Source organism: Homarus americanus, unplaced genomic scaffold, assembly GCF_018991925.1.
Source record: "Homarus americanus isolate GMGI-L3 unplaced genomic scaffold, GMGI_Hamer_2.0 scaffold46583, whole genome shotgun sequence".
In the NCBI taxonomy this organism is placed as follows: domain Eukaryota; kingdom Metazoa; phylum Arthropoda; class Malacostraca; order Decapoda; family Nephropidae; genus Homarus; species Homarus americanus.
In genome coordinates, this window is record NW_024731675.1 from 650,422 (window position 1) to 664,146 (window position 13,725).

Sequence of the window (13,725 nt, forward strand, 5' to 3'; positions counted from 1 at the left end):
CCAACATTGTTCGGACTTAGCACAAAGCCAATGTTGTTATACCTGTACGTACGAGCGTTTACGTCTCTCCACAAAAATAATCAATGTTGGTTTTGTAAGAGAACCATTTACCCACTCTCCATGAAAACCTGTAAGGCAGTTAATGAAAACTTTTGAGACCCCATATACCTCATCTCATTTTACAAAGCCAAGGAAGAAATAACATGCCTGTCTGTCTGTACTGTATATTTTCCTCGTTGTGGCGTTGAAACATTGCCTAACCGAAAAAAAAAAATACTTGGCTCGTAGGAATTGATTTCTTATTCGGCTCCACCAGTAGTTTTTGACGACAATAGGAATGCCAAGTGTGGTTTTATTTTCTCCGGGCATTTTATATCTCGGACATAAGCCTCTCAGTTCTATGACCAAGCTAAATATTACGAAAAGTCACACAGTGGTTTTGTTATGTTAATACTTTGTAGTTCTGCATAGAGTCAAGCGGCTGCCACGTTAAAATATCTACTTACGGTCTTAGTAAATGGATCCACTTAAGTTTGATAAAGATCCCGATAATATATGCGAAGAGGACGAGGTTAATGTATCGTCCTCACATGCAGGCAACAACACGTCTTTAAAGAGTGATAGATAGTTTTTCTCGATAGCTGGACACTTGGCATAGATTACCGACCACGTTATATAGACAGAAGCTACTAAGGCCCGTACATTTATAACTGCAAATAACACGGCTCCAAATACCATTACAAAAGTCAAAGCACTGTACATTATGCTAAAAATCTGACTAAGATTCTGAATGGTGCACGTTACCCTACAGCGAACTAGTGCGGTAAATTTATCTTTGTGGTAATTGTTAAGAACGGAACTTTTAATACGGTATTACGCGCGACTTAAGCTTTAGACGTGAGCGAAATTTTAAAATGATCTATTTAAAACAGCAACAGTAAAGGAGAAAAAAAAAAGAGAGAGAGAGAGAGAGAGAGAGAGAGAATTACTGACAACATCAAAAGAGGTCTCTGGTTTAGACACTGTAGTGAATATAAAACAAAAAGTTCACAAATTTTTCCAGAAAGCAGATACGTACCTACTGGTAAGTCAAATTTAAAATATACATCTAAAATAGTCTGTTTTAACTAACTATGTAACAGCCACTGGTTTGCTATGTTAACCAACTAGCCCATAGAGTTTTAATAAGTCATATAATAAAAGCAGATTACCTCTTTGTAAAAAAAAAAACCATACATAAAAGTTGTCACATGGAATTAAAAGATAAACAATTTTGTGTTCAATTCTTACATTTACTTCATAATTAATACAGGTTTTTTGTCTTATGGGCTAGAAAGAAACTGTTCCTTCTTCAGGTCAGGTTTGGATACATAATAGAAATTCCTATCAAACAGGTGCAGCATTTTTTTTGCATCCTGGACAGTATTTACTAGATGTCATGCTGACGTGATCATTACTGTCATCACACACCATACCACCATACAGTAAGGAGGTAGCTCACTGTACAGGGCATGACACTATCCTTACCACCACACAGTAAGGAGGTAACTTACTGTACAGGGCATGACACTATCCTTACCACCACACAGTAAGGAGGTAACTCACTGTACAGGGCATGACACTATCCTTACCACCACACAGTAAGGAGGTAACTCACTGTACAGGGCATGACACTATCCTTACCACCACACAGTAAGGAGGTAACTCACTGTACAGGGCATGACACTATCCTTACCACCACACAGTAAGGAGGTAACTTACTGTACAGGGCATGACACTATCCTTACCACCACACAGTAAGGAGGTAACTTACTGTACAGGGCATGACACTATCCTTACCACCACACAGTAAGGAGGTAAACTCACTGTACAGGCATGACACTGGTCTCTACTACTCACACAGCAGGAGGTAACTCACTGTACAGGGCATGACACTATCCCCACCACCACATGTAAGGAGGTAACTCATCAAAGTGCTAATAATTTTTTGCCCCACCACCACACAGTAAGGAGGGCACATTAATTATTCCCTACCACCACACACAGTAAGGAGGTAACTCATCACACAGGGCATGACACTATCCTCACACAGCAGTGAGAGGCACCATCAAAGCAGGCATGACACTATCTCTACCACTACAGTAAGGAGTAACCTCACTGCACAGGCATGACACTATCTCTACCACCACACAGTAAGGAGGTAACTCACTGTACAGGGCATGACATCATTCTACCACCACACAGCAGTAACTCACTGTACAGTAAGGAGGTAACTCACTGCACAGGGTACACACTATCCTTACTACCACCACCACACAGTAAGGAGGTAACTGACTGTACAGGGCATGACACTATCCTTACCACCACACAGTAAGGAGGTAACTCACTGTACATGGCATGGCACTATCCTTACCACCACACAGTAAGGAGGTAACTCACTGTACAGGGCATGACACTATCCTTACCACCACACAGTAAGGAGGTAACTCACTGTACAGGGCATGACACTATCCTTACCACCACACAGTAAGGAGGTAACTCACTGTACAGGGCATGACACTATCCTTACCACCACACAGTAAGGAGGTAACTTACTGTACAGGGCATGACACTATCCTTACCACCACACAGTAAGGAGGTAACTTACTGTACAGGGCATGACACTATCCTTACCACCACACAGTAAGGAGGTAACTTACTGTACAGGGCATGACACTATCCTTACCACCACACAGTAAGGAGGTAACTCACTGTACAGGGCATGACACTATCCTTACCACCACACAGTAAGGAGGTAACTCACTGTACAGGGCATGACACTATCCTTACCACCAAGAAATGAAAATACAACAGGGCATTAACATCCTGTGGCACTCAAGACCAGTGCCTCGTTTCCAACCTCAGCCACTCAACAGGGAGACATCACCTTCAACAACCGCTGTCCTCAAACAGACTGGTCATTATTATATATCACTTCATTAAAAAAAAAAATTCTTGAACTTTTGTACTGGCTAATATCACAAGAATATATCACAAATTCAAGAGTTTTTAAATACTTCATCTTGTGTGTGAAGTTTGTAATCCATGTTGTGGTTTTGAGTTAATTCAGATGGTCTCATAATATATTTCTAACACCGCTGCACCTGTTTAACGCACTTGAGCTTTGCTGCAACTCATACAACACCATTGGTAGTTTCTCCTGACACTTTTGCGAGGTCTGGCAACACAACATTGCACCGACTGGGAACAGGAAACCCCTAGAAACATGACAATGATAGTCCACTACACACACACAGAGGCTATATTCTTCTCCTAATACTAATACATCCTTTGTGTTGTAGTTCAAATTAATGTTCCTATCAGCTCTGACAGTGACGCCTCATGACAAAATTAACTGGTTTACGCCTCTTAAAAACAAGCTACTATTGCAACCGATAATAGAGCGATCAATTTCCACTTGACGAGACTTCCTGCAATCTTCATACTGAATATACCAAAACTCAGCAGACATTGAGAACAAAACACTTCAGTTATCATCAGGGATCAATGATTAATAAATTACACTGACAAAAAACTGAAACAAGATGGCAGGATTATCATTATCATGTATCTAAACATACAGGCAAGTAATGCAGCAGGTAATATTGTACCTGACCTGCCGGGCTGTTATAGTAGTGTCGTCCCTATAGAGATTCTATTGGAGGAACCTCTGTGGCCAAGGACTCATGAGGAAGTGGAGAGATCCTCAAGTCCTTGTACCAAAACATCCTCGGCAAGGAAGGAGGGCACGGCTGGTCGCTCTTCGCTAGACAGTCCACATTCTCCTTCCCAATGTGCTTTGCCCACACTATGTGACTGGAAGTAAACATGAACCACATTAACAGGAAACATTCACTTCCACATACAGTACAAGTTATTTAACCCCTTCACTACGGGGACGTCACTTTTAATGTTTTATCTGGTGCTGTGAGATGATTCTACTCGGCTCAGAGAGACTCCATACACAAGAGTGTTAATAAATCATAATAAAATGTTTATAATACTAAATAAAGACTAAAATTAATATACTAAATGAAGTTTAACTGAAAGATGAATAAATACTCAATTTGAACTTAAGTTTTATAAGTTCCTATAATATGAACATTTAACAGAGCTTCCTGTACACTCGTTCCAACAAGTATCTCTACATTAAGTTCCAATGAATTCCAAAATAAAAACCTCGACTCCTGTTGTCTCGGTAACTCAAAATCCTTCATCTGCCGAGTCATATTGTCTCAAAAAATCGCAAGGATACAATTTGGAACGAACGTACATCAGCCGAATTAACAAACATTACAAAACATCGTGCCAAAGAACCGCACCGGGTAACTCACCATTGAAATATCCCTTCGCCAGAGCGTGTGACACTTGCCATCACAGAGAGGACAAGGTCGCTCTAAGGAATAACCCCCACACTCCCGGCAGTCAAGAGAAACGTGGTTATCGCTCCAACTAACTCCGCAACTGTAAACAAATAAATTATTCTATTGTTACTTCACTCGTAAAAAGTTCGTATTATGGGATCTATTAATTTCTATTGTTAACATCAATCACAAAAGACTTTATTACTATTATTTTTTAGGAGAATTAGCTATTGTCAAAATCATTCGTCAAGCTTATTATTACAATCATTATCTTTGTATGTTATTAAGACTAGAAGCTTAGAATCCAAGCTTATTTCACCTGAGGATCCAAAACCTTGATGCTGAACTGGAGGGAGAAAAAGGAGGGAGGGGGGGGGAGGGATGGAAGGAGGAAGGAAGGAGGAAGGAGAGGGTGGGAAGGAGGGGAGGAAGGAAGGAGGAGGATGGAAGGAGAGGGAAGGAAGGAGAGAGGGGGGGGAGGGAGGGTTAGGTTAGGTAAGTACATGTAATCAGGGATTTAATCAAGAGGTCGATTAATCAGGGGTGGCTAATCTTCACATGACCTCCTTTATGAAATGGTCTAACTCAATACCAGGTTATGATAAAAACTTAACCTAACTTAACTTAACCTTGATATAATACAGTTTATAAACAAAAACTGGGTTAAGTCAGATCAATAACAGCATAAATTCTTACTTTTAGCAGCAATAGGTCAGGTTAGGTTTGGTTAGGTTAGGTTAGGTTCAGCTAGCTTACATTAGGTTAGGTCAAGTCAATAATGGTAAAAAATAAGCAATCTTACGTGTAGCAGGAATTGAACTGAGAGCGCAGGTCTTCAAGAGTCATCATGGGCTCGGCAACTTGGGCAGGATACTCGTGATTCATCAGGTCAAGTCGTGACAAGGACTCGTTACTTTCGCTCCTAGACACCCAACTACTGTGGGGGGGACATCTTTAGAATACTGTATTGCATGTGTGTGTGTGTTGACATCTCTTGATAATAAATACCCAATAGATATATACAGTATTGTAATTCATAAATAAAATCCTCTTAAAAGTGATTATTAATTTAGCATGTGTATAGACAATGCAGGTATACAGTTCAACATGTATATAGACAACTTCCAATACTATATTACCTGTCTCGTTACAACACAATCACCTCGCTCACGTACCTAGAAGTGAAGTAGTTATCAGTTTGGACCATTCCGCAAGACATAATTAGATGCAGGCAGCTGGATGGATGGGTAGGACTCGACTCGACACGCTAGACCCTGTGGTGAAGAAATGATGACTAGTGTTAGTATTAATTAAATATAATAGTTTAGTTTATTGAGAGGGAAATGGGAGGATTAGGATAGATATGGAAACCTTATTTAAGAGACTACTATATTTCTGTTAGATGTGCTAGGTAAAATAAGCTTGGGAGTCTAATCTCCAGGTGATCTGACATGAAGTATTTTTGTATCTAGTAATTTAAGATATTTCTAATAAGTACAAATGACTTTATATACATTAATATCTGTATATACTTTCATATATTCTCAACAAATAAAAAAAATATATAAAACCCACAACGCAAAACGTTTTATATAGTAAAATTAAAAAAAAAAAAATACCACAGTCGACCTTCCAACACCTACAGGGTCCCCACAAACCACATTGACCTTTTAACATGGGGAAAAAAACCTGACAGCCAGAAGTTGCAGGTGAAGGCTATCAGACGTCCTTTAACAATACCGGTAGAACACACACACACACACACACACACACACACACACACACACTCACACACACACACACACCCTTTCATTTGAGGACTCATTATTAATGCCATATACCCTTACATACATATTATTTACACATTATATTCTATTAGTTATGTCAAGTATAGTTTAAGTGTATTTTTCTGTTGATTTGAGTGGATTACCTATAGTTTAGACACCCTAGTTTGTTTTACCTGATGATTAGACACCCTAGCACTACCTGGGGTTAGATTAGGTCAGCATAAGGGTGGTCAAATATAAGGTGAAATAAGCTAGGGTGTCTAATCTTCAGGTGAAATAAACTAGGGTGTCTAAAATTATTAACAAGTTTGTAAAAGAATGACATATTTATTTGTTTTACGTTATATACAATAGCTTAATGCAATACTGTACTACAATATAACATCAATACATCTAACAGACTTTAAATAAAAATGTCAAATTTTTATTGTCAAATTCTAGATTATACTGTCTAAACTGCTTCCCTTGTTGATTTAGACCATTTATATCTATGTATAGTGGCTAAACTGCTTCCCTTGTTGATTTAGACCATGTATATCTATGTATAGTGGTTAAACTGCTTCCCTTGTTGATTTAGACCATGAATATCTATGTATAGTGGTTAAACTGCTTCCCTTGTTGATTTAGACCATGTTTATCTATGTATAGTGGTTAAACTGCTTCCCATGTTGATTTAGACCATGTATATCTATGTATAGTGGCTAAACTGCTTCCCATGTTGATTTAGACCATGAATATCTATGTATAGTGGCTAAACTGCTTCCCATGTTGATTTAGACCATGTTTATCTATGTATAGTGGTTAAACTGCTTCCCTTGTTGATTTAGACCATGTATATCTATGTATAGTGGCTAAACTGCTTCCCATGTTGATTTAGACCATGTATATCTATGTATAGTGGTTAAACTGCTTCCCTTGTTGATTTAGACCATGTTTATCTATGTATAGTGGTTAAACTGCTTCCCATGTTGATTTAGACCATGTATATCTATGTATAGTGTCTAAACTGCTTCCCTTGTTGATTTAGACCATGTATATCTATGTATAGTGGCTAAACTGCTTCCCATGTTGATTTAGACCATGTATATCTATGTATAGTGGTTAAACTGCTTCCCATGTTGATTTGAATACATGTATATCTATGTGAGTGGCTTCATTGCTTCCCTTGTTGATTTAGACCATGTATATCTATGTATAGTGGCTAAACTGCTTCCCATGTTGATTTAGACCATGTATATCTATGTATAGTGGCTAAACTGCTTCCCTTGTTGATTTAGACCATGTATATCTATGTATAGTGGCTAAACTGCTTCCCATGTTGATTTAGACCATGTATATCTATGTATAGTGGCTAAACTGCTTCCCATGTTGATTTAGACCATGTATATCTATGTATAGTGGCTAAACTGCTTCCCATGTTGATTTAGACCATGTATATCTATGTGTAGTGGTTAAACTGCTTCCCATGTTGATTTAGACCATGTATATCTATGTATAGTGGTTAAACTGCTTCCCTTGCTGATTTAGACCATGTATATCTATGTGTGTGAGTGGCTAAACTGCTTCCCCATGTTGATTTGGGCCCATGTCTATGTATAGTGGCTAAAACTAGCTATGTTGATTTAGACCATGTATATCTATGTGTAGTGGTTAAACTGCTTCCCTTGTTGATTTAGACCATGTATATCTATGTATAGTGGCCTAAACTGCTTCCCATATTGATTTTGACCATGTATATCTGTGTATAGTATTAAACTGCTTCCCTTGTTGATTTAGACCATGTATATCTGTATAGTGGCTAAACTGCCCTTGTTGATTTAGACCATGTATATCTATGTATAGTGGTTAAACTGCTTCCATGTTGATTTAGACCATGTATATCTGTATAGTATTTAAACTGCTTCCCACATATTGATTTAGACCATGAATATCTATGTGTAGTGTCTAAACTGCTTCCCATATTGATTTTGATATGTATATCTATCTATAGTAGTAGCCCATGTTGATTTAGACCATGTATATCTGTATACAAGTGATGTCTAAACTGCTTCCCTTGTTGATTTAGACCATGTATGTATATATAGTGGCTATTTCAAGCACCATGTTGATTTAGACCATGTATATCTATGTGTAGTGGTTAAACTGCTTCCCATGTTGATTTAGACCATGTATATCTATGTATAGTGGTTAAACTGCTTCCCTTGCTGATTTAGACCATGTATATCTATGTATAGTGGCTAAACTGCTTCCCATGTTGATTTAGACCATGTATATCTATGTGTAGTGGTTAAACTGCTTCCTATGTTGATTTAGACCATGTATATCTATGTATAGTGGTTAAACTGCTTCCCTTGCTGATTTAGACCATGTATATCTATGTATAGTGGTTAAACTGCTTCCCTTGCTGATTTAGACCATGTATATCTATGTATGGCTATGTAAACTGGCATCAAAGGAACCAGTCGGCATTCTAAGAAACCCTGTGGCATTTCCAATATGATGACAAATGCCACACAATACAATGCCCGCCATGTCCTGACCTTCAATTCCTAAATAAAACCTAAGTTGTTGTACAATATTATACTAAACAGGTTATTAAGGGGGCGTTTTAAACCTTTAACTCAGGCTAAACACATACTGTACACAGACACACACTCGTATCACCTGAAGATTAGACACCCCAGCTTAGTTTATTCTACCTGATGACTAAACACTCTAATGCAACCTGAGATTTGTGTTAGTTTATATTAGAATTAGATTAGGTTGAAATATATTAAGGTATTGGGTGGTTGACAGGAGGGAGAGGGGGGGGGTTATTAAATACAATAATAAAAACAACCATTGAAAACCGAATTAAAACAATACCGCTAAAAATGATATAAAAAATAGATAAAAATAAATAATGGTGTAATGGAAGCCAAACATTGAAACGATTACAAAAAAAAAATCAATTAGAAAAATCATGTAATTCGTGTAACCAACAATGGCTGGCTAATAATTGCTATTCTTTACGTCTAACCAACCATTTACTTTCACAACCAAAAAATTTATGATGAAGAAATTAAACCAATATTAAAAAGTTCCCAGTTCTAAATAATCCCATTAGGCTGGTAAGATTAGGTAGGACTTGTGGATTAGGCACTAGGATTAGGGATGACATTCACATCTAATCATTTATCCTACCGTGTCTACAATCCCGTTATGTTAAGGAAGGATTTGGTTTAACATCCTCAATGATAAACCAATCTTATGTCTTCAAGGCTAAACGTGCAACTATCCCGTTAAACCAAGCTATTTAAATGCCCTCATCTCCTTCACAAATCCCCCGAGTCATTTTTCCACCCCGTTAAGCTTGGTTAAGTAGCAAGTGGAAGATTATGTTCATTAAAATAAATTTACGTCCCCAAGGCTTGAAAATAGTTAACTACATAAATTTAAATAATGATTCTGTTTTTGTAGACCTGTACTGTCATGTATATGGTCTGTTTTACTTCACAAACAATTAATAACTTCAGATCCTGACAACTGAATTACTTAAAACACAAGACGTTGATAATAATTAATACGCACTATGATAATATAACGCTATTAAGTAACCTTGAAACCCGAAAGCACCACAGGAATGATAAAGCCACTAAAATTAACTTAAATATAACCAATAACAAGAATCATACATCCCCCCCCCACCCCCCATAAGCTTTGGGGCTTAGAATGCGGATATAGAAAGCTTATATGTGCAAATGTTATCACCTAATAGTGTTCAGACGTCACGTTATGAAGTGTCACCTTGTTATGTTACTGCTAAGGTTATCAGTTCGTTGTGTTCCTACGTTATAATGTTATCAGCTCATTATACTACTACGTAATAAGATTATCAATTCGGTATGTTACTAATGTTGCTTAAATCACCCAATTACAGGCGTTAATAACCTCGTGTGGGAATCATTAAGAATATATTGTATATTCATAAGAGCCTAATATACGCATTACTTAACTAAACCAAAATCAACTCTCATAAAGGCTTTCATAACGATAAGTTCTAATATTTCCTAGTTGATAAGAGGAATGGGAGGGTAACTGCATACGGCCATCTCAATTCCCAAACACAGACCAACCATTACACCACGTTGGTTTATGTGGGATAAGATTACAACCACAAACTCTCGCATCACAGGTTCAAGGAGAGAGAGATAGAGATAGAGATAGAGATAGAGATAGAGAGAGAGAGAGAGAGAGTCCAACTGAGTTTCTCCGTCACAACAAACCAGAAAAAAAAAATATCTAGTTAATAATAAACTTAATAAAACCTAACATCCGCTTTCATTATCCAGATATCGATTAAAAAAAAAATTAAATAAAATGACAAACACATTTCCGAACGTGTACCGAGGTTGTATGTTCTAGAACCATCCTAGCTTGTGACTGGGGGGTGGGGGTGGGGGTGGGGGTGGGGGTGGGGGGGGAGGGAGAAGCTTTAGCTGGGAGCAAATAATCGATGCTGGTATCTCTCTCACTCTCTCTCTCACACTCTCCCTCACTCTCTCCTTCCTTCCATCATCGATCGCAAGAAAATGTGGTAACTTGGTATTCTATTTCCCCAAGTTAATTTTTTTAAGCTGTTTGTAATCTATATTGCGCAGAATATATGAAGAAAAAAGCTTATCTTAATATAGTATAGTGATATAGTCAATACGATAATATTTTAATAACATCTAGATAGTTTAATATAATACTAATAGTTGTAGAATTAAGTTATAAATTCAAAATATAAGAATAGAGATGGAATAGAGCTGGGGTAAGGCGTCGTAATCCCGTAGAGTTAGACATTTGAATGCTAACAGGTGTGTGTGTGTAAGGTTTCTGTCACCCACATACCACACTGAAGCATTATTAACGTGTGTACCACTACTGCCGCTTAAGACAGATTATATAGACTGTTGGCTGAATTTTCTTTACAAATTTCGAATTATATCAGTGTTAATGCGCACCAAGAACAATTTAATTTCTTATACTTAACAAATTTAACAAGAAGGAATACTCGGTTATCTTCTCAACTTTTAGCAAAAATTTTTTAGTTAACGTTTAAACTACGTGTTTGTCTTTTATCGATACAAGTAGAATTAAACTAACGTAAAATGCCATAATGTGTACAATTAGTATGTTAAGTACGTTTATATACCGTAGTGACACACAGTACAAGCATACAAGATTAACACATGCTTCAATAAATGTTTAGTATCGCCTTTACACAAGAAAATAAAACTAATCTTCAATGCTGTGGTGAAAGTGGTTTAACATTGCAAAACCTCACTTGGTTAAATCTAGGTTAGGTTACAACGTTATTCAGCTACATACAATAAATATATATCAAACGTTCTGCTGTGAATTTTCAGTTGCATTGGTAAACATTTTAACATATATTGCCATTTTTAAAAGGTTATGTGGCCGCGAATGTAACTTTAACCCAGGTAAAACAAAACAGAAAATAAGTTAAAACAAAAAACACATTTCCTAGTTCGTTAAAGTTATAAAATCTGGTTTATTACAAGGAATCAATTACACACAAACAAACAAACACACACAAGGCTGCCGCTGAGGGTATAACACCCTATCACCCCGCCTGGCCATTACTCACCCCTGGGCCTCAACCATCGAGCCTTTACCATTATTAACAGGATATTTCTTCAGGCTAATTCTGTCTCACTGCTGCCCCCCTAACTAACCACCAAATACCGCTTCTGAAAAACCTCTCGAGACTGACATTTAAGGACATTTTGTAGACGGGAAAACAGACAAATCATTAGATATATTAACAGACGATGTTATTAGGCCTAAGAGTTGAATTCCTAGCCTAAGGGCGTGCCGGCGCCAGACACACACACACACACACACGCGCGGGCTGTCACGCCATGGGCCCCCGCTTGGTAACTTTCCACTCGCTGTTTCCCTCCCTACTTCTGGCGAGGGTACCACACCCATCACCTGTTACCTAGTTCATTTAATACAAACCTTTACTTCATCATCTTCCGTTTCCCTACACCTATACAAGTTGTCTACAAGAGGGTATAAATTCCTCCCGTTTAAATTAACATGTAATTCGTCTGTTAAGGGTTTTATCACGTGACAATACCTTAAAATCACATAATTATACAAATACGCAAATTTCAGTCCCGTTTATGACTTTCTGACGAACATTTAAAAAAAAAATCGAACATAAGCCAACTTCACTTTTATACTTACTTCAAAAAAAGTTAAATATCCTTCGTTAAACATTAATACACTTCATGTCCAAACCAACACACTCGCCCATTCACTATATTAAACCTTTCTTTCCTCAACATACTTAAAGACGAAGTATATTGTTGTATATATAAAATAATGATGCCAGGCGGGTGGGGGTGATCATCAAACACAAAACTCTCTCAAAAGATAACTAGAAATAAGACTAGTTCACCTATTGTCACTCTTATCTTTCCTTAGAGCACACGTCAAGACCCATTCATGGTATATAATAGAGAGAGAGAGAGAGGGAGAGATATTTACCGGTGAACTGCTAACACAACCTCTCTCGAAGGCGACTAGACAGCAACTGAAAATGTTACAGTGAATAGTGAGCGGCCGCACCTCTCACCCCGAGCACCACCCCCCACCCCTGCTCCTCCCCGCCGGTCCCTCCCTCAAGACACGCCGCTCCTCCATCACCCTCCCCACCAGTAGGTTCGGTCCCGCCTCCACTATAACCAATCAGAGCCGCTCTTTTGCACACGCGCAGTTGCCACTTTAACCCAACCCTGTACAGCTTGTTCCTCTCTCTCTCTCATCATGACAGTCGAACATGAGTTGCATACTGATTTATAACAACCTAAAAGACCAGTTTGGCTTAACGTATGGTAAAGTATTAGAGAGAGAGAGGAGGGTAGAAGGGGGGGTTGAGACAGTGGGAGGGTGTGGGTGTGTTACAGAAGGTGGGAACTATTGATTTTAACGCCTTACCTGCCCGGAACTTCTTAGTTTTTTTCCCCCATGTATACCTGTAAACTTCCGTATATGGTAAAAAAAAAAATTAAACCTTGGGAATTAAAAAACTGATTCTGGTTCTGACACACATTGTTGATTTGTTATATCTGATATTCTTGTCATTCAAACTTATCGAAATATTTAGACATTTATTTACTATTTCCTTGATGTAAAATACCAATTGTGTTTGTTTTAATAATAAGGAAACTTTGCCCTTTGTCTTGGATTATACGGGAATTTTTGTCAAGTAAACGACCTTTAAAACTTACGTAAAGACACTGGTAAGGTTAAGCTATGCTTCCTGAGACCTGTCAATGGGTAAACAGGATATGCACACATACACACACACTAACACATACACACTAACACATACACACACACACACTAACACATACACACACATACACACACACACTAACATACACTATTATATACACACTAACACATACACACATACACACACACACTAACACATACACACATACACACACTATATACACACACACACACACACACAC

General features: G+C 37.9%; 1 protein-coding gene across 4 annotated transcripts in view; it reads right to left on the minus strand.

Annotated features, from left to right (window-relative positions):
• Positions 1-2,780: 2,780 nt before the first annotated feature.
• LOC121867702 overlaps positions 2,781-13,725 on the minus strand; it is a 74,094-nt gene continuing 63,149 nt past the window's right edge. The window contains exons 1-5 of one of the 4 annotated variants that reach the window (XM_042367730.1): positions 12,734-12,845; positions 5,579-5,677; positions 5,206-5,337; positions 4,374-4,503; positions 2,781-3,855 (exon numbers count right to left, since the gene is read on the minus strand). In XM_042367730.1, coding sequence (XP_042223664.1) covers positions 3,724-3,855; positions 4,374-4,503; positions 5,206-5,337; positions 5,579-5,622 — 438 coding nt within the window. In that variant the 5' untranslated portion in view covers positions 5,623-5,677; positions 12,734-12,845 and the 3' untranslated portion in view covers positions 2,781-3,723. Of the gene's footprint in view, positions 3,856-4,373; positions 4,504-5,205; positions 5,341-5,578; positions 5,678-12,733; positions 12,846-13,725 lie in introns of those variants that run through there. The other 3 variants (XM_042367728.1, XM_042367731.1, XM_042367729.1) reach the window with 3 other exon arrangements.